The 25,556-nt window shown below is 41.0% G+C and overlaps 1 protein-coding gene across 3 annotated transcripts in view; it reads left to right on the top strand.

Annotated features, from left to right (window-relative positions):
- SLC35F1 (solute carrier family 35 member F1) overlaps positions 1–25,556 on the top strand; it is a 467,864-nt gene that overhangs the window by 252,290 nt on the left and 190,018 nt on the right. For 2 of the 3 annotated variants that reach the window (XM_088840587.1, XM_055433627.2), the window contains exon 2: positions 20,961–21,136. In XM_088840587.1, coding sequence (XP_088696713.1) covers positions 20,961–21,136 — 176 coding nt within the window. Of the gene's footprint in view, positions 1–10,987; positions 11,354–20,960; positions 21,137–25,556 lie in introns of those variants that run through there. The other variant, XM_055433628.2, reaches the window with a different exon arrangement.

Raw genomic sequence — 25,556 nt, 5'->3', positions numbered from 1 at the left:
GTAGCCCATCAGGCTCCTCTGGCCATGGGATTTTCCAGTTAAGAATACTGGAGTGGGTTGCCATTTCCTACTCCAGGGATTTCCATTAATACCACATGGGAAAATTCTTGCAGATGTGTTCTGAGATTGTCAACTGAACCGAAGGTTTGTGTGCCGAACATGAAAGGGTGAGTTAGTGAGAAAACTTGCGTCTCTCATCTCTCTCCCTGACCCAGCTCCAATAGCATTGGGAATGTACAGAAGAGCACACTCCATAAGAAAACATTTTGTGAAATATGTATCACAGAAGCCATCATGTTCTGTTTTTCAGAAGGCTTCATTTCACACCTTCCTCAGATTGACTATGGAGCTGGAATGTAGGTTAGCAACATCCATCCATTCATGGCTAGGTAATATTCACAGGTTCTTAACCCATTCTCCTTTAATTTTATATGTTGTTTTAGAAAAATGAGTAACTGTCATATGAATATCTCTGTTTTTCTAGCCATTATTACCCATGATCCTGTCTGCTCCTCATTCATCCTTGAGCACCTAATTTAAGTGTCTTTTGGCTTTATGAACCTTTCTTTTCTGTCCCTTCCCCATCCTCTCAGTCTTTACTTGTCACTGTCTCCCAAAGTTAAAGAAACTGTAATCCTTTCCCATAAATAAGTTTCAAGCATTTCCAAAAAAGGAGGAAAAGAGGGCATTTTAGGGAAGCAAAGTTCTTTGCTTGTGAATGACTTCTTAGCTAACCAAAATGGAAGTAAAGTTTCCCAAGAGTGGAAGAAATTGAGACCTTCTCTTCCACAAAGTTCCACAAAACAAATTAAATCTGACTCCAAGTTTCTTGACTCTGGACTCAGAGAAAATTATCTCAGCCATTTAGAGGAGGGGTTCCCTTTTCTCATTCACAATTCACCCCAAACCCTAACATCCCACTGCTTATAATCCCATCCATTCCTTTAGGGCCACATAGATGACTCAGGCTCTCATGCATGTCAGAATACACTGGACTACCAGTATACAGATTTTCCAAGCCTGCACTGTCCCTTGGAATCCCAGAGCTTTGTGAGTTTTATGCTACTGTGGGCACAAGAATCAATTCAGTCTAGGAGCCCTGGTTCCTGGGATATAGCTTCCCTTGATGGTTTACCAAAACTTCCCTTGATGGTTTACCAAGCCAGTTCACCCAGATGTCTGCACTCTTCCCCTCCCCAGAGTGGCCCTTCCCCAGGGGCTAGCGCTGGGTCCACTTCATTTGTAGAATCAACCCTAGTCTTGAGGACTCTTCCCTCAGCTTGATACTTCTATGCTCTCCTCTCTTTAGCAGTCTGCCTTCCTTACCGCTGATACAATCCACTCCAGGGGATTCAAGAAACAAGTTAGCCCTCTGTTTTCCTTCCCAAGAGTTCTTATGCCAGAGAACTCAAAGGCTGAGAGGAAAAAATATTGGGGGAAACCCATATATCTAAACGCCTTAATAAGTTATTTCACTATCAACATAAAGTAAACCCTAGTCTCTTTTTAGCCAGTCTTTCTGAAGTTAAAGTAATATCTGTCTTACTCAAGAAATAAAGGACCCAAGGTCAGTCTGACCTCTTATTCCCTCTAAGGGAATATATCAACAACTGAGTCATTAAACAAAGCCCATTCTGCCTTTCTTACTCATAGAACTTCATTCAGTTCATTCGCTCAGTCGTGTCCGACTCTTTGTGACCCCATGAACCACAGCACGCCAGGCCTCCCTGTCCATCACCAACTCCCAGAGTTCACTCAAACTCATGTCCATCGAGTCGGTGATGCCATCCACCCATCTCATTCTCTGTCGTCCCTGTCTCCTCCCACCCCCAATCCCTCCTAACATCAGACTCTTTTCCAGTGAGTCAACTCGTTGCATGAGGTGGCCAAAGTATTGGAGTTTCAGCTTGAGCATCAGTCCTTCCAATGAACACCCAGGATTGATCTCCTTTAGTTGGACTGGTTGGATCTCCTGCAGTCCAAGGGACTCTCAAGAGTCTTCTCCAGCACCACAGTTCAAAAGCTTCAATTCTTCGGCGATCAGCTTTCTTCACAGTCCAACTCTCACATAGGTTTATCTAAAACATGCTTGAAAAATAATCTAATGTATCTTGCTCCAAGTAATTTAATTAGAATTCAGTTAAATTCAGTAGAATGCATACATCATTGTAGATGTTGCACCTTGATTCATTTTATTTGCTATTTTTACTTTAAAGATGCAGTGGAGTTGTTTAGCCCTGCAGTAGCCTATCCACAATAATCTATTTCATGCATAAACTAACTGGTCCTCAGGAGCACTAAGGGAAACAGAACGTGTCCATCATTATGCATGCCACACGCAACTCATTTGAATTTAATCTCTTTGGCAGCGTGTGCACTGGGAAGACAGGTTCTTGAGGTATCAGTTCACTATACTTCCGAAACAGAGACCTATTTAGCCCCTCCCTTGTTTTCCTTTACACACACACACACAAATAGATCAATAAAGGAAAAAAATGATATTCAGACTCTATTCAAGTCACCTTCACAGTCACTATCGAATCTTTAAGGTGTCAATCCAAAAGCACAGGCAACAGAAGCAAAAATAAACAAGTGGGACTACATCACACTAAAAAGCTTCTGCACAATAAAGGAAACAGTCAACAAAATGAAAAATGCAATCTGCAGAATGGGAGAAAACATTTGCAGATTGTGTATCTGGAAAAGGGGATTAATAGCCAAAATATATAAGGAACTCATATAACTCAATAGTAAACAAAAGTGAAAACCAATTTTAAAACAATGTCCAAAAGACCCGAATAGACACTTTTCTGAAGAAGACATGCAAATGGTCAGTAGGCATATGAAAACATGCTCACCATTATTAATCACGGAGGAAATGCAAATCAAAGCGTAATGAGGTAGCTAGCACCTCACACCTGTTTGAATGTGTATTATCAAAAAGATAAGAGATTACAAGTGTCGGAAAGGATGTAGAGAAAAGGGAACTCTTGTACACTGTTGATAGGAATATAACTTGGTACCTTCATTTTGGAAAACCATATGACAATGTGGAGGCTCCTCAAGAAATTAAAAATGGAACTACAATATGTAGCTGAGAAAATAGGGCACAGAGGTTAGATAACTCGCCCAAGGTGACAGAGCTGGAAATGGCAAGAGTCCAGAATCTCCCTGAGCAGCCTAACCAGTGTGCAAAACTGCCTTTCATCGAGGTACATTTAAAGGCTCTTCTTTATAACATCTCAGGTTTGCACTTGTCTTTGAAAGTCTAACCAGAGACTGTTACACAAACAGGAGGGAGGATGGTTCAGGGCTTGATTAGTTCCTGCTGTTGCCTGTTTGCACTTGGAGAGGCAGCATGCAGTGGTTGAGCACCCCCACCCCACCCGGAGCTGGCCCACCTGGGGTTCAGTGCGGTTCTTCACTTTCTGGTTGGAGACCCAGGGCAAGTCACTTAACCTCGGTTTCCTCCTCTGTAGAGTGTGGCTGATAGTACCTATTAATAGCTTATGAGGTACTTCTGGGGATTAGAGGAGTTACATCTATAGGCGTTTAGCACAGTGGCGGGCCCTGTAGTAAGTGCATAACAAGTACTTATCACTAACAGTGTTTACTGTCATCTTTATTGCTGTTAGTTAGTATCGCCATCGGAGAAGGCAATGGCAAGCCACTCCAGTACTCTTGCCTAGAAAATCCCATGGACGGAGGAGCCTGGTAGGCTGCAGTCCGTGGGGTCGCTAAGGGTCGGACACGACTGAGCAACTTCACTTTCACAATATGATCCAGCAATCCCACACTGAGTACATATTCAAAAGAATTGAAATCAGTATCTCAAAGATATATCTGCACTCCATGTTCATTACAGCATTATTCAAGATAGCCACAATATGGAAACAACCTAAGTGGCCTCAGTGGACAACTGTATACACACACAGATACACACACATTTATCCCAGGTGGCACTAGCGGTAAAGAATTCTCCTGCCAATGCAGGAGACATTTTAAATGCAAGTTTGATCCCTGGGTCAGGGACAATCCCCTGGAGGAGGAAATGGCAACCCACTCCAGTATTGTTGCCTGGGAAACCCCATGGACAGGGGAGCCTGGCAGGCTACAGTCCATAGGGTCACAGAGTTGGACACGACTGTGGCGACTTTATCATATATATATATCATATCTGTCTCTCTATCTATATGTCTCAGGCTGTCATGCATATCCAAAGACATTGGGCTACCAGGATGCATATTTTCCAAGTCTTTACTGTCCCTTGGAATCCAGAAGCTTTTATCTAAGGAGCATTAGGTGGTTTCAAGAAGTTAGGCTGAAAGAAATGGGGTTGGGGGGGAGTAGGAAATACACCTATAGCAAAAATAAGTTAGAATTAAAATTGGAATGTTTGTTTTTAGCTCTTGAAGTTTTACATAATTTCCCTGTTAGTAGAACTTTAAAAAAAAATAATAAATGAAGGCATTCCCTTTTTAAAAAGAATTGGAAAGACAGTATCTTAGCCTTGTCTCCTTTGGTATTTTGCTGCATACTCATAGGATGTGCTCTGTTCCTTGGACACTTTAGAATCATCACTGCAGGCTTTACTAGGTGACACAGGTGAGCTAGGTGAAATGTGTGAAAGATCTGAAATTGCTTGGATTTACCTAAATCTTGAAAAGGAAGGAAAGGTGGTTTGTAAATGGTTTCTGTTGGAGATAGTGAATGACTCTTCCCCCAGAAGTCCTCATTGTAAAAGGGTCACACATCATTGAAGCCATGGTGAAGGTTAGGAAGGGACCTCGCCCTACCCCTTCCTACTCTGGGGACTGGATTTCATGAAGTCGGTTGTCTCAGAGCACACCTCATGACTTCAACAGCACTTCTCAGTGAGCTCAAGGAGGAGAATGGTGAGTGTACAGTTTATGTTTACCTAAGTGGCCCTTCATTTTTCTTTTCCTCCTTGTTCTTAAAGAACACGCCTTGAGGGTCAGAGACTGGTTTTCAGTCTTCACTTCGGCAGCCACTCCACTTACAAGAATAAACTGATCTCTGTTATATAGAACATGAATTTAGTGGGAATAAAAACACTCAGAACAAAAACAATATGGCACCATTGGCTTGTAATCTGCCTGGTATTTCTGTTTGGCTTGACGCGTTTACCATAATGCTTAGTCTTGGTACCTTTTAAAAAGTTGAAATATTCTGTACCTCATGAACATCCTGAGTTGTCTTTGAATGGCTTTCCTAGGGGGCGCTAGTAATAAAGAACCTGCCTGCCAATGCTGAAGACAGAAGAGATAAGGGTTCAATCCCTGGGTCAGGAAGATCCCCTGGAGGAGGAAAAGATAACCCACTCCAGTATTCTTGCCTGAAGAATCCCATGGACAGAGGAGCCTGGTGGGCTAGAGTCCATAGGGTTGCAGAGAGTCAGACATCACTGAAGTGACTTAGCTCGAACTTGTCTTTGACCAAATTCCTCAATTTAATATTCTTGAAGAACATCAATACCGTATATTAACGCATATATATGGAATTTAGAAAAATGGTAACCTGAACCCTGTATAAGAGACTGCAAAAGAGACATAGGCATTTAGAACAGTCTTTGGGATTCTGTGGGAGAGGGTGAAGGTGGAATGATTGGGGAGAATGGAACTGTAGCATGTATATTATCATAAGTGACCAGTCCAGGTTCGACGCATAAATTTTCCTCTGTTCATTTCAAAAAAAAAAAAAATTTAATATTCTTATTTTCTCATTTTCCATTAGCCCCACTCCTACCTCAAGTCTTAAAAATTTAAAAATCCTCCTTCGATTGCTTGGTCTCAGGAGGTCTCTGCACTACTTCTCACCCCGGTCTGTCCTTCTGTCCTCTTCCATCTTAATGGCAGCTGAGAACCTTTTGGTATTTCCCATTTGTGGACATCCCTTCCTTCTGATCTTCTAATTGCCATTTCCTCTTTAACCCTGAAGCAGAAGTGGCACTGATAGTTTTTTTTTTTTTTTTTTTTTTAGAATCATCCCTACAGTAGAAACTTCAACAGGTCAGATTTCTTAAGTATATAATATTTAATTATGGTTAATAGTGTTCGTTCTTGCAGAATACCTTTTCCTCTAGAATGAATTTTGTCCAGTTTATGTTGCAAACATTGGATTTTGATGTAATTTTTAGTTGTTTTTCAAGGTAGTATGTCAGGAGAACTGAGAAGAAATTACTGCATTTTTACCAGATCCTTGTGATGGGACAGTTGGAGTCATCTTTTGATGTAAAGAATGAGGTGGGAAAATGTCAGCCAGTCTCCACCCAGAGAATCCTTTTATGACTTGAAAGCAAAAGCCAGATATATTTGTCTTCAAAAATGAGGCATGGCTTCCCTATTTATTTATCCTGAGTTCCCTGCAAGTTCTTCCAAGTAAAAGGCATAATTGATGATCTCAGTTGATCATACATTTTTCAAGCAGGTTTTAATTGTATGTGAAGAAGTTCAGCACTTAGTGGAATCTAATTTTCCCAATTTACTCTCTTTAAAATACACTACATTTCATGCATACAAATTTGGTAAATATGTGATAAAATATTGGAGTTTGACATGGGTCTTTATTTTTAAAGAAAGTGAGTCACCAGTCTACTTGTGTACTTTCTTTGTTTTTATTTATTCAATAGATTTTAAAGTTAAATGTTTGCCATTTGGCCTCAGGGTTCACTAACATAATTCAAAATGCAAAGTTAAAAGCATTTTGTAATGAAAAATGTCAAAGTACTTTAAGAAAGAAGACATCAACACAGTTAGCCTAAAAATACAGAAATTTATTTCTTATTCTCCAAGATGTTAGGAAGTGTAAGAATTCAAGTCAGAAATTCCTGTTTAAAACTAAGATCTGTTAGTTTCATAGTAGTCATGTCAGGTAAAATTCCTTAAATATTTTTCATTCTTTTTTGTTCATTTTTCTGTTTCTTCTTGTTTGTTTTCTCCTCTTCCCCAATTTCTGAAGAGCAGTAATCCTTTAAAATTTCTATATTTAGGAATAAATTAATTATTCAGAACTTGAAAAAATAAATCTGGGATGCATGTTAGCAATATTTTCTCTACTTTTTTTCTCAGTGTATCGTAGTGCAATCATATAGATTTAAGTAATTCATAAGAACATTTGGTACTTACAAAGTGTGCTAAAATGTAATAAGAGCTATTATTCTGAGTATTTCTTATGAGCCAGGTACTGTAGAAAGCAGTTTATGTCAACTGTCTCATTTAGTCCTCGTGATAGTATTATGGATATTATCCCTATTTTAAAGATGAAAAACATGAGTCCCAACTAGTTAGTGTAGAGTCAAGATCCAAATTCATTTCAAAACATAAACTTTTTTATATGATATTAAAAAGCACATACTTTTAAGGTACACTTTGCATTACAAAGCATATACTTTTTTCATATATTTTATGACACCATGCAGGTTCTCTGAAGGAAGATGACAAACGTTTTTACCTTAAAACTAAGGATTAAAACCATCTTTTAAGTGCATTGTCTCCAAAGTGAGAATACACATCTAAAAGAAAATATAAGTTGATCCCCTGGGACCCAGGAAGAATATATCATCATTAATTTATATTTGGTGGGGGAAAAATAATTAAGTTTGACTAATTTTTAACATTCAAATTGACCCTGGTAGAGTTTCTCAATTTGTCAATTAGATGGTTGCATTAGGTCATTTTTTTATCTGCTGTATAAGTTTTTTTTTTTCTTTCCTTTATCTTTTTCTCCTTATCTGCTTTATTTCCTCCTCTCTTCCTTTTTCCTTTTTCATTCTTTTTAGTAACAGCTTTATTTTCAAGGTTGTATATTGTCACCCTGCTTATTTAACTTATATGCAGAGTACATCATGAGGAACGCTGGGCTGGAAGAAGCACAAGCTGGAATCAATATTGCCGGGAGAAATATCAATAACCTCAGATATGCAGATGACACCACCCTTATGGCAGAAAGCGAAGAGGAACTCAAAAGCCTCTTGATGAAAATGAAAGAGGAGAGTGAAAAGGTTGGCTTGAAGCTCAACTTTCAGAAAACAAAGATCATGGCATCTGGTCCCATCACTTCATGGGAAATAGATGGGGAAACAGTGGAAGCAGTGTCAGACTTTATTTTTTTGGGCTCCAAAATCACTGCAGATGCTGACTGAAGCCATGAAATTAAAAGACGCTTACTCCTTGGAAGGAAAGTTATGACCAACCTTGATAATATATTAAAAAGCAGAGACATTACTTTGCCAACCAGGGTCCATCTAGTCAAGGCTATGGTTTTTCCCGTGGTCATGTATGGATGTGAGAGTTGGACTGTGAAGAAGGCTGATCACCGAAGAATTGATGCTTTTGAACTGTGGTGCTGGAGAAGACTCTTAAGAGTCCCTTGGACTGCAAGGAGATCCAACCAGTCCATTCTAAAGGAGATCAATCCTCGGTGTTCATTGGAAGGACTGATGCTAAAGCTGAAACTCCAATATTTTGGCCACCTCATGCAACGAGTTGACTCACTGGAAAAGAGTCTGATGCTGGGAGGGATTGGGGGCGGGAGGAGACGGGGACGACAAAGAATGAGATGCCTGGATGGCATCACCAACTCGATGGACATGAGTTTGAGTGAACTCCGGGAGTTGGTGATGGACAGGGAGGCCTGGGGTGCTGTGATTCATGGGGTCGCAAAGAGTCGGACACGACTGAGCAACTGAACTGAACTTATTAAGATATAATTCACATAGCATACAATTTATCTATTTAAAGTGTACAATTCAATTTTTTTTTAGAATATTAATATTTTGTAGACAGATATGTGTGACTAACACCATAGTCAATTTTAGAACATTTCACCATCTTGAAAAGAATCCCCTTACCCTTTAATTATTACCTTCTCATCTCCCCATCCCCCTAACCCTTGACAGCAAATAATCTGCTACCTGTCTGTAGATTTTCCAATTCTGGACAAGTCATATAAGTGGAGTCATGCAAACTGTGGTCTCTCGTCGCTGACTTCTTTGGATGGTTGACGTTTTTAAGGTCACCTTAAAGTTTAAGGTATATGAGATTCTTTGATAGAGGAGTAAATGTTCTTCTGACAGATGGGGTTCATGGTAGTCCCTGACTTCACCCAGTTAATGTGAGTCTGATTAAAGGATTTAGCAGTTGTATTATCTCAGTAACAAAGCTTCCCAAAGAGGATTGTTGACTTATAAATGATTCCCACACAAAATTTGAGAGTCAGAGATAATACCACAGTGTATCATAAATAACCAAAAATGGTGTTCAATTGAAATTTCTCTTATTCTTAATTTGACCTTTCTCCATCAGCTATGTGGCCAACTAAAATAAACACAGTGAAATGAATCACATGTAATAAAAATATTAGCTGCAATTTGTGATTGTCAAGACAATAAAAAATATGCATTTCTTCTAGTTTTATTAAGGATGGGCTTTGCTCTCCGTATACAGTGTGCCTTAAGATATTACCTGACACATTGTTAGCAAGCAATTAAAAAATTAAGCAACCATAACATGAAAATAACCTTTCCAAATTTAGGGGGAGGAAAGGAAGTTAAGTGTCATACCACCCATCATTTTTAAAATGCCATTAAAGCCCACCAGGCTCCCCCGTCCCTGGGATTCTCTAGGCAAGAACACTGGAGTGGCTTGTCATTTCCTTCTCCAGTGCATGAAAGTGAAACGTGAAAGTGAAGTCGCCCAGTTGTGGCCGACTCTTGGCGACCCCATGGACTGCAGCCCACCAGGCTCCTCCATCCATGAGATTTTCCAGGCAAGAGTACTGGAGTTGGTTACCATTGCCTTCTCCAATAATTATTTAATGCACCTCAGTTGCTATTTCTTACTTGTTAATGAATGATCAAAATCCTTATACTTCTGGATAAATTCCTCTTCTTTTTATCACTGTAAGGATGGCTGTATTATACCAGAAGAACAAGATGGTAAGAGACTAAAGCACAGTCTGCAAATTATGTTGAAAGTGAAAGTTGCTCAGTCATGTCCGACTCTTTGCGACCTCGTGGACTGTAGTCCATGGAATTCTCCAAACCAGAATACTGAAGTGGGTAGCCTTTCCCTTCTCTAGGGGATCTTCCCAACGCAGAGATCAAAACCAGATCAAACCAAAAATCCTGCATTGCAGGTATATTCTTTACCAGTTGAGCCACCAGGGAAGCCCCAGAATACTGGAGTGGGTAGCCTATCCCTTCTCCAGTGGATCTTTCCTACCCAGGAATTGAACCATGATCTCCTGCATTGCAGGTGGATTCTTTACCAACTGAGCTGTATTGCTGCTGCTGCTAAGTTGCTTCAGTCGTGTCCAACTCTATGCGACCCCATAGACGGCAGCCCACCAGGCTCCCCCGTCCCAAGCTGTATTGAGAGGTGCATAAAAAGCTCTGCTGAAGATTTGAAGGAGCAAAAATTAAAAGCCTGCAGCTTTGCAGTGTTGAGATGAAAGTAAAGATAGGCCTGTCACACTGGGTCGGGGTGAATGTACCATGGAACTATGGCGTTTCAGAGAGCCAAACTTACAGAAGCATCTGGCTTTCCAATCTTTCTCCTCATTGAAACTTTCCCACCGTAATATAAGCAGGATTTGGTTCTGACTAATGGAATGAGCAGAAAAATTTGGGAATGTTATGACAGGATCTTGCTTCATATTCCTTGCTCAGAAATTCCAGAGAACAATTCTTACTGAATTAAAACTCTGCCCTACACTTTAGGTTCCTCTGCTTCTTACTTCTCTCGTTCCATCTCTACTATTATCAGAATTCTTACCAGCCAGCCCAGTGATTTGATGTAGCAGCTTCTGAAACAGCAGTCTTCTTTTTCCTGAGATAGCATGCCAAGTTCAAACTAACAAAAGTACCCCTCTTCCATTATTTAAAACACCCACCCCCTAGAAAAAGTCTCAAAACTATGCTCTTCGTGAAACTTTTTCCATATTTGCTTTGCCCAGTTTTGAAGACAAATTATTTGCAATAGCTTTTATATAGACTTACTGGAGTCCAGTTTTATATAGACTTACTGGAGTCCATAGGTATTTTTATGTTCTTTATTCAGATAGTTTCATTTGTTTATGCTCCATGCCCTTCTGTGCCTGTTGGAGGCAGGGACCAGGCATTCCTTTCTCATACCCTGTACCCAGCAGGCCTTGGCAAATGCTATTGACTGATCTGTTTCTCTGCAGCTAATCCCCAAACCCACAGAGTGTGTGCATAATAAACGAGTAAACATGGCTGGTAACTCAGCTACCCGAAGAGTTTAATCAAATACACGAAAGGAATAGACTTTAAGATCGAAGATACGAATTTCGTACACATCAGCGTCTTCTGCAAGTAAGTCACAATTACAGAGTCGAAGGAAATGTAAAGCTGATTATCTTAGCCTGAGTTCCCCAGAAAGCAGAGGTTTAAGTGCTGTTACTTTATTAAGGACTGCAATCCAGGGGGCAGGAGTAAGGAGGGGAAGGAGAGAGAGACAGTACTGGGGCACTGAATACCTAACAAAGCGCCTTGTCAGCCAGGACCATCTTCAGAGAGCTTGCAGAAGTGATTGCTTCTAGGGATGGTCTGCCTGGGAGGAGGGGAGGAGAAAGGAGGATCTGTCTGTGTGCTTTAGTTTACAGGGTATTTTTTTTTTAATTTTTTAATTGAAGGATAATTGCTTTATAATATTGTGTTAGTCTCTGCCATACATCAACTTGAATCAGCCATAGGTATACTTATATTCCCTCCTTCTCAAACCTCCCTCCCACCTCGTACCCATCCCACCTCTCTAGGTTATCACGAAGCACTGTGCTTTAGTTTACTATTGCTCAAGTGCAATAATTCCCTCTCACCTCCCAATCCCTGGTGAGTGGGCACAAAATTGGTTCCTACAAGGTCTGGCCCTCAGCATCAACCTGGAATCTCCAGGGTAGGAGGCACAAGACACACAGAAATAGTGTTGGTTGCAGTTTATTCATAGTCTTTCATGGCAGCCACCCCTGCAGCTAGGGTAGTGAGAGAGACCTTGGACATAATGAGACCAAGAGGATTTGAAGGAGGACATAAGTGTCTCAGGGCTTCCCAGGTGACACTAGTAAAAAAGGAACCTACCTGCCAAAGCAGGAGATATAAGGGATACGGGTTCAATCCCTGGGTCAGGAAGATACCCTCGAGAAGGGAATGGCAACCCACTCCAGTATTCTTGCCTGGAGAATCCTACGGACAGAGGAGGCTGGCGGCCTACAGTCCATGAGATCACAAATAGTCGATCGCAGCTAAAGAGACTTGGCATGCCCACAAGCACAAGTCATATCACACACTCATCAGTTAAAATACCCTTACTTTGCACAAAGGAATCCAAGCCCTGAGTTGGAGATGCATGAGATCATGGATCTTAATCAGCGGAACTCAAGAGCCAGGGGCTTCACTTTCCTGTTTTGTGCTTTCCGCTCTTCTACACACTTCTCTAGACACACAGCATCTAATGCACACGCATGTCTCTGACTCATCCTCTTACACTAGAGCTTCAAATGCCTCCTATACTTGCTACCTCACGGAGTCAGTGAAAGATCGTTTATGAGGGTTTCCTTACGGTTTATCTCAGTTCAGTTCAGTCGCTCAGTCGTGTCCAACTCTTTGTGACCCCATGGATTGCAGCACGCCAGGCCTCCCCGTCCATCACCAACTCCTGGAGCTTGCTCAAACTCATGTCCATAGAGTTAGTGATGCCATCCAGCCATCTCATCCTCTGTTGTCCTCTTCTCCTCTGGCCTTCAGTCTTTCCCAGCATCAGGGTCTTTTCCAATGAGTCAGTTCTTCACATCAGGTGGCCAAAATATTGGAACTTCAGCTTCAGTCTTTCCAGTTAATATTCAGGACTGATCTCCTTTAGGATTGACTGGTTGGATCTCCTTGCAGTCAGTCCAAGGGACTCTCAAGAGTCTTCTCCAACACCACAGTTCAAAAGCATCAATTCTTTGGTGCTCAGCTTTCTTTATGGTCCAACTCTCACATCCATACACGACTACTGGAAAAAATCATAACTTTAACTCTACAGACCTTTGTCGGCAAAGTAGCATCTCTGCTTTTTAAAATGCTGTCTAGGTTTTTCATAGCTTTTCTTCCAAGGAGCAAGCGTCTTTTAATTTCATGGCTGCAGTCACCATCTGCAGTGATTTTGGAGCCCAAGAAAATAAAGTCTGTCACTGTTTCCATTGTTTCCCATCTATTTGCCATGAAGTGATGGGACCAGATGCCATGATCTTAGTTTTTTTGAATGTTGAGTTTTACGCCAGCTTTTACTCTCCTCTTTAATTTTCATGAAGAGGCTCTTTAGTTCGTCTTTGCTTTCTGCTATAAGGGTGGTGTCATCTGCATATCTAAGGTTATTGATATTTCTCCCTGCAGTCTTGATTCTAGCTCGTGCTTACTTGGTTTCTTCTAAAAAACAAAAACAAAAAAACTGACATGACAGAACCAGAGAATAAGTTAAATTCCACAAATGCAGAATCTGAGGCAAAGAAACACCAGTTAATGTTAATTCTCTGGAGATGTGTATTTGCTTCATGCCTAAAAATCTCCTTACAGCGAAGTCTAATTAATACTCAAAAGGAGTAAATCCTTTCAGCAAAGAGCTTCAAGAAGCCAATGTCTTAACTTCTGAAAACAGGAATTTAGTCAAAGAACACAGTAGAACACATTCATCCCATGGTCAAATGGTATTGTGTTTCATCAAGACAGTGTAAGTGTTCTTATGTTTGTATATCTGAGTTCATATGCTGACTCAGATCTTACATGATTTGCCTGAGAATAGTTAACAGAATGATGATGTCTCTACATAAAGATGGATGTGCTCGCATTCAAGATGATGACATAATTGTTTCATTCTCATGCCAAGAATTACAAAGCAATATGTTTATGTAACTCTGTGTTGAAATTTTTCATACCTTTTTAAAGAAATGTATTCTTTAATGTATTCTTCTAAGGTAAGAAAATGAGATTCAACTTATGTTTTATTTTAAATCTTATTATTTTGAATATTGACTTTGTAAAACACAGGTTTATTCACAAGATTCTAATGTCTATTTCTTTAACAGAACAGAGTGCTTTTGGTAATGGTTTATGTCAGTCTTTATGAATACAAGCTCTATTATAACAGGTATTCAGCTTCCAACAGCACTGTTTTTCCTGAGACTCATGCATTTTTCATTGTCTAGTCATTCTGAATTTAAAGTGGATAGGATGTCCTTTTAAATGCATAAACAAAGACGAGAAAATGCGTATCATAGTCTCTTCTCCATTTCTGCTGCTAAAATTATAGGAACTCTATATTCTATGTTAGAATGCATCTGGTGTGCTATTCTATAAACTACGTGAATAACTAACATCTCCCAGTGCAAAATTCCACCCCGCACCATATTTAGCATTATTTTTGCAAGATAACACCTTACCAGGCTTGTGCAGAAAAGAGTTTATTAATCTCACTGTCCAACTGGCAGATGGAATACAGTAAAAATGAGGTATTTTTGTCTTTTGGAGCTAATAGTTTTTCAAGATAAGATAAACAGCCATCTTTCAACTCTTCTGATCTTTTTCATTTATAGATATTTGTTCACTTGTGAATTTGCTCATTCAGTCTTCTGTATTTATTATCTATCTCCTTCCTGGGGCTTCCCTAGGTGGCTCAGTGGTAAAGAATCCGCCTGCCAAAGCAGGAAATGTGGGTTTGATCCCTGGGCCAGGAAGATCCCCTGGAGAAGGAAATGGCAACCCACTCCAGTACTCCTACCTGGAAAACCCCATGGACAGAGGAGCCTGGCAAGCTACAGTCCATGGGATCGCAGAAGAGTCGGACACGACTGAAGCGACTTAGCAGCAGCAGCAGCTCCTTCCCATTCAGCAGTCCTCAAGGCAACCAGGAATATAGAAATGATTAGAATGCATTTCAGAAGCTCATGAGTTATACAGAATGGGAAGCACAAGTAGAGTTAGGAATATACAGATGAAGACACTTAACTCAGCTTTAGTGAGCAAGGGGTGGCCAAGGGGAGGCTTTCTGGAGATGATGGTGCCTTAAAATTATGAAGAGTTAGGTGAAGGGACCACATATCTCCTCTAGTGGATAGTACAGAGAAAAAATTGTTAGGAGGGCTAAGGTGACAGTAAATGAAGTGAAGAGATCCTAAATCATAGAAGCTGGTAAGAGGACATTCTGAGAAACAGATCCCCAGAAGTATTCATTCTGTGCTAAAAAAAGACAGAAGAGAATTTCATGAGAGGAAGACGATGGGGCCAGTGGAGGGGGCGGGCACTGGGATTCGCAGAGTGTCGACATCTAGGTTTACTTGTATTCTTATGTATTTGCCTATTTATTTTGCTTTGGTGACTCTAGTAACTTAGTATGGATTTGGAGACTGCAGTAGTGACAGTATTGAGCTCCCTCCACGTGGAAAGGGATTGGTGAACTAATCTGATAAAAGGTCCCTTCCTTTCCTCCTTGTTTTGCAAGTCATGTTGATTGGCATGATGGATAAAACCGTAATTTGCATTTTTATCAAATCATATCTTCTGCACCTGAACAGCATGGCCACTAATTAAAAGGAAAAATTGAATACAGTAGATTTGCTGTTTTGTTTGACTGAGGAAACAAGAATTGGCTTGTGTTGACCCCTGTTGAAAGGCACACATTACAGATGTTTTGGTGGAAGAGCTTTAATCAGTCAGTTGGGCTGACTTATTTTATCTTCACCTGCCCCAGAATATTTCCCGAAGCCAGCCACTCAGGTTGAGCACTGTGCTCTGTGCCCTTTGTGAGGGCAGCATAACAGTGGTGCGGCATAGTTGTTAGTAAGTTGGGATTTGGAATCATACAACTTAGTTTCCATCCAGACTCTTCCCCCTGCTAGCTCTGTGACCTTGGGCTGGTTACTCACCTCTGTGTGCATCAGTTTACTTATCTATGAAATGGAACCATGACAATATCTGCCTTATAAGGTTCTTGTGAGGATTAAATAAAACAGTATGTATAAATGCCAAGCCTAGGACTTGGCATGTAGTAAGGACTTATTAAATATGAATTGTTATTTCTATTTCATCTATTTTATAGTAAGTTACTTGGAAACTAAGCTCCAAAATCTTGGTTTAGTAGTTCCCCAGTGACAAGGACTATGTCTTATTCATCTTTGCATATATAGAGCATGGCATGTGAAGGCTGTTTTATAGTGTGTTGGCACATACACATTAGAAGGTCTAAAATCTTATTCTTTTATGTAATTAATCTGTCGTTTTTTATGGCCTGATTTTTTCAAGATATTGCCAAGGTTTCAAATACCATGGTTGTAGCTTAAGCAGGTGTAGGAATGACTGTGTCCTAGCCATAGTTGTTGACCTTCTTTCCCAAGGAGACACACTCCATACACAGCATCCTCTAGTAGACATACACAGCGCCAGTACCCACTCCCTGGTATATGAGTTGTAGCTCTCCCCTACAGCTCATATTAAGGATGTAAGTTATTATGCAAATAAGAATGACTCAATGAGGAGGATAATCATGAATCCACTCTAAATTATTTTTTAATAATTTTACACATTATTATTTTAACTGTCATTTTACGTTATGTGGTGACTAGATCAAACTTATGCAAATAATTCTTTGAATTCTTTAAAATTCTTCAAAGTTAGCATCTTTGTTTCTCATCACTTCCTGTCCAGTTAGTATCACTAACTGTGTGTGTGTATGTGTACTAAGTCCCTTCAGTCGTGTCTGACTCTTTGCAACCCTATGGACTGTAGCCCTCCAGACTCCTCTGTGTATGGGATTCTCTAGGCAAGAATACTGGAGTGGCTTGCCATACCCTCTTCCAGGGGATCTTCCTAACCCAGCGATCGAACCTGTGTTTCTTATGTCTCCTGCGTTGGCAGGCAGGTTCTTTACCAGCAGTGCTTCTGTGAAGTTCTCCGTTCCCTTCTTTTCCATGATACCCCTGTTGCTCTGGTATTCTTCACTCAAAAGTGGTTTACAAAGGCTGATGGTGACTTTCAAATCATGTCCTATCAGTCCTCATTCATCCTGCCCTTTAAGCAACATTCAATAGTACATCTGTTTCTTCCACAAAAGCCTCTATTCCCTTGGTTTCCTTGACACTAAGAACTATCGTGGTCTTCCCTTTAGACTTCTAACTGCTTATTTTTTAATTTTTTTAATCAGGGGACAATTGCCTTACAATATTGTATTGGTTTCTGCCATATATCAACATGAATCAGCCATAGGTATGCATAATCCCCTCTGTCTGAACCTCCTTCCCGCCTCCCACCCCATCCCACCTCACAGAGCACCGGTCTGACTGCTTCTAACTCCAATGATATGCCTCTAGTTTCTTCCCTAGACCCAACCTGGGGGTTCTTTAAGGATTTTTCCTTGGTCTTCCTATTTTCTCTCCTTCCTTCCGTGGTAATAGCATCCATTTCTAATGCTTTAGCCACCACGTTTATGTGTATAACTTCATATGTTTTTCCTTGTTGACCTCCCTATTCAACTCTGATCCCAGAATGCTAATACTCCTGGATCATTTGGAAGTTCATTTGGCAGCTCAGATTCAATATACCAAAAATGTTTATTATCTTTACACTAAAGACAACTCCTTATCATGATTTTTTTGCAATTCATTTTTTAAAAATTTATTTGCCTGTACCAGGTCTTAGCTGCAGCATGAGGAATCTTCTATCTTCATTGTGTCATGTAGGATCTTTAGCTGTGGCATGTGGAATCTTTAGTTGTGGCATGTGGAATCTTTAGTTGTGGCATGTGAGACCTAGTTCCCTGACCAGGGATCTAACCGAGACCCCCTGCATTGGGAGAATGGAGTCTTAGCCACTGGACCATCAAGGAAGTCCTGCAACTCCTATTTTTGTTAATGGATATCATACTTCCTGCTGCTGCTGCTAAGTTGCTTCAGTCATGTCCGACTCTGTGCGACCCCACAGACGGCAGCCCACCAGGCTCCCCCGTCCCTGGGATTCTCTAGGCAAGAACACTGGAGTGGGTTGCCATTTCCTTCTCCAATGCATGAAAGGGAAAAGTAAAAGTGAAGTCGCTCAGTTGTGTCCGACTTTTAGCGACCCCATGGACTGCAGCCTACCAGGCTTCTCCATCCATGGGATTTTCCAGGCAAGACTACTGGAGTGGGGTGCCATTGCCTTCTCTGATCACACTTCCTAGGCTGGCTTAAAAACTCTTGAGTTGATTCTGGTACTTCTCTTTACTTCTGCCTTAAAAAAAAGTCATCCTTTCATTTCAACAAAACCATTTGGTGTTGCCTAGTTTTACCTACTGTCTTTGAAGTGTTCATTTTCTACTTCCTTTGAATGGCATTGCCCAGCTGTAGACAGAGTGAAAAGCATTGTACCAACTTCTCAGTAAAAGCAGTCATTATAGAACAATGATACAGAAGTAAAGGAGATACATCCCAGGGAAAGAGAGGGCAGAGAATACTTCTTAAAGGGAATAACATAACATGTGGGCCAAATGTGAATGAGAGTCAGACTGACAAGTTGGGATGAACACTCTGGAAATAATAACACATGAGAAGACACGCTGACGCAGAGACCGTGACTCATTGTTGAAGTGCGAGTAGCTCTGTAGGGCTGGAGCCCTGGCTCTGTGGGGGAATAAAATGGGGGAAGCAGGAGGCAGGGCTCCACAGTGGTAGGAGTAGAGGGTAGAGGGGACATCGAAGGCCTTGTTTCAGTAGCTGCTGCTGCTGTTTAACAAACCACCCAAAACTTCATGCTCTGAAAGCACTGCCACTGATTTTTTTCTCACAGTTCTCCAGTTGGGCAGCAATCTCTGGGGAAGGTTGATCTCTGCTCCACGTGACGCAGATTTGCACCACTCCACGGGGGCCAGAGGATTCACGATCCTCATGCACGTGTCTGGTGCCTTAGCTGTGGCGGCAGTGGTTGGCTGGGTCTCTCTTTCCTTTTCTCACAGCCTCTCAGTATTCAGTGGTCTAACTCGGGGTTCTGTACGTGGAAGTTGTATCCTAGGAGGGCAGAAAATGGAAGCCACAGAGCTTCTTAAGACTTAGGCCCAGAAGTCACTTGACATCTCTCCCTCTACTTTCTGTTGGTCAAAGTAAGTCACGAGACAAGCTCAGCTTCCTGAAAAGGAAAATAGAACCCACCTCCCTTTGGGAGGAGCAGCTTGAGTGTAGAAAGATGTGAGGCAGTGTTGGCAGCTATCTTTTTAGATAGTGTAACATAGGCCTTATAGCTCACTGCATTCTATAGGATGCCATCTATGGGGTATCATCTGTACAGGAGGATTTAAAACGTATATGTCTAAAAATATCTCTGACTCCTTTATAAAGACTGGATTGAGAAATCAGGGCCGGTACTTGGAAACAGAGCAGTCTACCAATCTATCAAGGCGCCTCTACCAATAGATTTCAAGCTAACCTGTGGAGAGTCTTTTTCATGAGCCCACATGCCTTGCCAGTGTTTCCTCCTCATGGAAGCAAATGGAATGAGTGATGGACTTGCCATTTTTTTTAAAAGATACCACCAAGGTTATCTACCCAGCTGAGGCCCAGAGTCTATACCGGGTCAGAAAACTCTGGCCCATGTGTCACATCTGCTCACCTCCTGTTTTGGTAACTAAAGTTTTATTGGAACACAAAAAAGGTATCTACCCAGGACCCTGTGCAGGAGACTCCCTTCCCGAAAGATGGATTCACGTACACCATGGGGAAGGAAATACATAATGCTGCAGATGCTCTAACTAATGTTTCTTTGTTTAGAAATATGACTCTTTGCTTATTCGATGTTGCTTTTTCTCTAAATAAATAAACCTGGAAAGTCAGATGAGACTCTTGGTGAGAGCAGAAGTCTGCTTTGCTGAAGCCAGGGATTCGTCTTGTGTCAGAGGATACAGGTGTATGTGACCACAGAGCCCACATGAGCATTTTATTTGTATGCGAAGTGAACTCTGACTCTTGCTGGTAATCTCGGCTAGAGAAGTCTTTACAGTCAGTGCGTATAAAAATGCCATTGAAAATATTTACAAAATTTGAAATCTCTTACTACACCCCTCAGCTACTAAATTTCCTTTATGAATAAGAGTTTTAATGTATCAGCAACTGCGACTTGAGCAGAGGAGAGCAGAGACTAGTGCTTAATAGTGTTCGTTAGAGCAAACTGAGATTCAAAATCTGGGAATGGAGAGGAGATACTCCTAGATTTACATTTACTTCTAAGTGTCCTTGGAGCCAAGATTTCAGTCTATGAAAGAGAAGAGTCTCCCCTTTTTGATATGAGAACCTTAGGACAAGGTTGGAATATGGTCCCTCCTGGTCAGTGTTTGGGTTCTCTCTCAGGTTTCTGAACATTTGTTCATGCCATGGTGGCAACAGGAAAACGTTAATTTCCCCTGGAGCTCTAGGGGAAGTGGGAAGAAGCCCGGAACACTTGGAGAGATTTGATCTCAACTCCCAACTTTGTCACTGATTATGTGACTGTAAGCAAATTCCTTAACCTTTCTAAACTTTGGTTTCTTCCTCTGCATGCATGCTAAGTCACTCTAGACGTGTCTCACTCTTTGCGACCCAGTGGACTATAGCCCACCAGGCTCTTCTGTCCATGGGATTCTTAGGGTAAGAATATGGGAGTGAGTTGCCGTGTGCCCTTCCATAGGATCTTCCCAACCCAGGGATCCAACCGGTGTCTCATGTCTCCTGCGTTGGCTGGCAGGTTCTTCACCACTGTCACCACCTGGAAGCCCCCTTCCTTTGCACAACCCCAGTAATGACTGCACCTTCCCAGTAGGATTGCTGTGATGAACTAAAAGAATCACTGTTTATTGCATGTAGCCTAGTGAATGGCATAAGTACTCAGTAAATTTTAAGTGATTGTTCTATTGGACTTCCTGCTGATCTTTACTATGTTTCTTTTTATTTCTCAGGGAGATGTTAATCTCTGTGGCTCTAGGCCAGGTGTTATCCCTCCTTATTTGTGGAATTAGCTTGACCAGCAAGTACCTGTCAGAAGATTTCCATGCCAATACACCAGTCTTCCAGAGTTTCCTCAATTACATTCTTCTCTTCTTGGTCTATACCACCACACTAGCTGTCAGACAAGGTAAGCATGCCAAACCTGTTTCTCTTTTACCAGTATCTTCAAGAGTGATGAGCTATGACCAGATTAACTTTTTTCACTTACAGCATCATAATACAATTCAAAACCCCAAATCTCACTCTTCTGCTTTGTGATAATGTGGCAAACAAAATGAATGAATAAATCACAAAGAAGCATGAATTATGTGAACTCAACGGGAAGTAAGAAATGCATGTATAGGCTGAAAAGTACAGTTGCTTACTACTTGAATTCCAGTTAGCATTTCTTGTACCCCTCAGTGAATCTAAATAGACAGCTCCCCTGGAACCTGAAACAGTCCTGATGAAGCTGTCCCTAATACCTGCTAGCCCTGAGAAATCCAAGGGGATTGCAGACAAATATATGTCTTTGGGAAAGGAAGATAAAAATAGTAAACACAAACAATTCTAGTAATAACAAAGGGGAAAAGAAAGAAAAAGCAGCTACCACAGTCATGTGAGATGTTCTGTCTAAACTTAAAATAGCTAAGGCAATGGAACAAATCCTTCAAGACTTGAGGCAGGAAAAACTTATTAAAGGGCAGTTGCAGTTGAAATCCTTGTGGTATATCTCTGGAGGGTATATTTCAGAGACATATGATTATACCATTGAATCTGGTATAAACACTCTTATCTATGGCCCAGAAATAGCCAATAATGTTGCTATTATTAGCTGTAGCTATCGACTATAAAATATGCGCTGAAAAGTAACCATAATAGGTTTGAAGATAATTATATACCTTAATAATGAATAAAGATACATGAATAGCTGTATACAGTAATCCTAATAGTCATACTTTTTTGAAACTTTGTCACAAATCATATCTCAGCATTGTATTTTTACATTTCCTTATTTGGATTGTAATCCAGAATAATATTGCTTTTTTATAATGATTTGGCCAGGACTAGATTTCATCTTAGAAGAAGAATACAAATGAACAAGTTAGGACTGACTTCCAGTTTAACTTGGGATTGTCTAAGGTATTAGAGAAGCTAATTTCATTTACTTCTCAAAAATTGGTGTTATTGGTGTTTGTTTTTTAAAATTCAACATGGGTAAACATAGTTAAAGAAAAAAATTTCAAATAAAACCTCAGGCTATGAAAGTTAAGAGACTGAGTCTCAGCTACATTTCCTCAGTATGATTTTGAACACTACAAATGCATTATCTCAACAGTTGCTTGGGGAATAGTTTTGGGATGATTCAGGTGCATGACATTTATTGTGCACTTTATTTCTGTTGTTATATCAACTCCATCTCAGACTGCCAGGTATTGGATCCCAGAGACTAGGGATCCCCTGCTCTAGACTATAAAATGATGAACTGCAGTTAGTTTTCAGGTTCTTGTCACTCTTGCTTTCTAGGAGCCCAGAGATTTAACAAAAACTCTCATCAGGGAAAAAAATAAAAGTAAGCCATTCTAAGAAACAGAATAATTTCACAGTTACAGGTAGAGACATAAAAGCTTAAAAAAAAATTAACTGTAGAAAGAGACCCAAAGTTAACAATAATACATTTTATTGAGACTTTATAATGTGCCAGCCACTATGTATGTGAATTACCTCTTTTATTCCTTCAAACCAAGGAAATAGGAATTATTATCCGAAAGTTTATCAGTGAGAAATCGGAGGCTCCCCTGGCATCAGGAACATGCTGTAGGAACTAGAAGAGTAGGCGTCCCTCTGAGGCCAGGCTGGGCACCTTCATGGCCCACCCTGCCCACCCATGTGGAGTCCAGGGGAGGAAGGAAGTGGGGAGGGAGACATGTTTGAGTAAAAGGAGGGTTTTTCCCCTTGAATTTCAAAACCCTGGATAAGAAACCAGCCCTGGGTGAGAGGTCCAGTGACGCACAGCAGTGAGGTCAAGAGGGTATGGCTGTATGTGGTGCCGAGAGTGGATGGGCATGGGGGCAGGGCAGAGGGGTGACTGGAAAGAGGCCAGGGGCTAGAAGCAGCAAGGAATTCAGAGGCTCTTTGGAAGAAACAGACTGAAAAGGACCTGAGAATATTCTGTCATTACGGTTGATGATGGAGAGAATCAACTTCTAAAATGCCCCATCCAGAGATATCTGCCATGGCCTCAGATTATCACTAAACTTGCTGGCATGTCTTCATTTGGGTGTTTACTCAGAATGTTTGTTTGTTTTGAGCTTTATCTTTAGAAGTGTTAATAGACCGGCATTAAGCTAACATCTGGAAATCAACATAGTAATTACATTAATTTTGTATAGGCTGATTCAGTGCTATGTTCTAGCAACATAATAATCTCTTTCATTATGCACCTCAAGATGTGAGAGGGGATGAACAGAGCAAAGAGGAGAGGGTGGAAAGTGTGGTGTGTGTGAGGGAACCACTGTCTTGGCCACATTTCCTCCTCCATTCCCGGTGCTCCCTGTCTAATCTCCTGGGAGGGCTGCAGGTTAGGGTTTAACAAGATGCAGCCTTCTCAATTCTTCCAGCACAGACGACACTGATCCTGCAGGGCCACTCTAGTCATTTGATACCACCTTAGGCCACAGAACAGCAAGGGGTTAGACTCAAGAACTAACAATCTTTATCACTTTAATCATAAAATGTATGATTGTCACATGTAAACACAATGTGATAAATGCAAGAAGCCTTTCAAGAGCATTAAGGGCCATGTCATTACAAAGTCTTATAGAAATTTGACTTCTGAGTTGAAGTGAATTCTTTTCATCAAATTTGCATTGAACCTATGATCAAAGACTCTGAAGCAACAGACTCCAGTGTAAGTTTCAGTGTAACTCCAGTTCAAGCTGGAGTTTTGAATTTGCCCCTGGTTATTAATTGATTCCTACAAAATTTGTAGAAAACCAAAAACTGATTCCTACCAAGACTGTCCTCCTAAAATTGCATATTGTAGAACAGGTTTTAAAGCTCGCCCTTCTTTATTGGAGCTCGGTTGTTGTTTTTGTTATTCCAGATGGTTCTAAAATTTTTAAACATCTTGCTATTTATCATAAAGAGCCTCATTAATACAGCACTGTAGAAAAAATGTACTTCAAAAAACTAGTTCTAATAAGATTGTATCAAATTTGAGAATTTGGATAAAATTTAGGTAGCTGTTACTTAGTTAGCTGTAACCACTTTGGGGAAACTACTCTGACAGTTAAAATATACCCGTTGATTGAAGTAATGCCTGCAATTCAAACACAGGCTACATGGGCAAGGTGGGGCTTGAGGAACTGTAAAGGAGAATGTATTCTTCCTCTTGTGTTTCTCCTTTACCCTCACACTGCAGTTCTCTGACACCAGATGTGTGAGGCTTTCCCACACCCTGCAGTTCTGTGGCACCAGCTGAGTGTCTTACAATGTTCTGACAGTTCTGACAGTTCTGTCGGGAGGTGGATGAAAGTTATTACTGGTGCTTCTATCCTACCTGCTATAGGTCAGAAGTTGCCACCAACCCTCCTGGTATTTAGTTAATTTACTAGAGTGTCTCACAGGACTCAGGAAAAGAGCTTACTTAAAGTTTACTAGTTTATTACAAAAGGATATGATGTATTTTTGGATGGAAGAAGTGAGTAGGGCAAGGTAGGTGGAAGGGGGCGTGGTTTCTAGCACAGCTGTCTCAGAACCTCCATGTCACATGTTCACCAACCCCAGCATTCTCCAAACTGCATGCTTTTGGAATTTTTATGGAGACTTCAATAGGTAGACATGATCATTAACTTCATTTCCAGCCCTTCTCCTCTCTCTGGAAAATGGGAAGGCAGGGCTGAAAAGTCCAGTTTCTAATCATAGCTTGATATTTCAGCCCCATCCAGGAGCCCACCAAGAGTCAACTCATTAGAAGAAAAAAATTCCTATCTCCCTGGAAATTGTAAGGGATATAGGAGCTCTGTGTCAGGAGCAAGGGTCAAAGACCAAATAGAACAAAATATGTTCCTAGTGCTCTTGCATGTGTGCTTAGTTGCTTAGTCATGTCCAACTCTTTGCAACCCCATGGACTACAGTCTGCCAGGCTCCTCTATCCATTAGGATTCTCCAGGCAAGAATACTGGAGTGGGTTACCATGCCCTCCTCCAGGGGATCTTCCCAACCCAGGGATCAAAACCAAGTCTCCCTCAATGCAGGTGGATTCTTCACCAGTAGACCCACCACGGAAGCCCAAGAATACTGGAGTGGGTAGCCTATCCCTTCTCCAGGGGATCTTCCCAACCCAGGAATTGAACCAGGGTCACCTGCATTGCAGGCAGATTTGTTACCAACTGAGCCACCAGGGAAGGCCACTAGTGCTTTTATCACTTAGGAAATTGCAAGGGTTCTATGCCAAGAACCAGGGGCAGAGAACTATGTGCATATTATCTCACAGGTAAATGACTAAGAAAGTGTAATGCTGCCAAAACTTATGGATTTGAAGCCTCTTCCTCGTGTATCCTTTT

The sequence above is a fragment of the Moschus berezovskii genome, chromosome 10 (genome assembly GCF_049115385.1).
Source record: "Moschus berezovskii isolate FMDL1 chromosome 10, NW_MosBer_1.0, whole genome shotgun sequence".
NCBI lineage: Eukaryota > Metazoa > Chordata > Mammalia > Artiodactyla > Moschidae > Moschus > Moschus berezovskii.
Note: the sequence above shows the minus strand (reverse complement) of the source record. Positions and strands in the feature narration are given on the sequence as shown.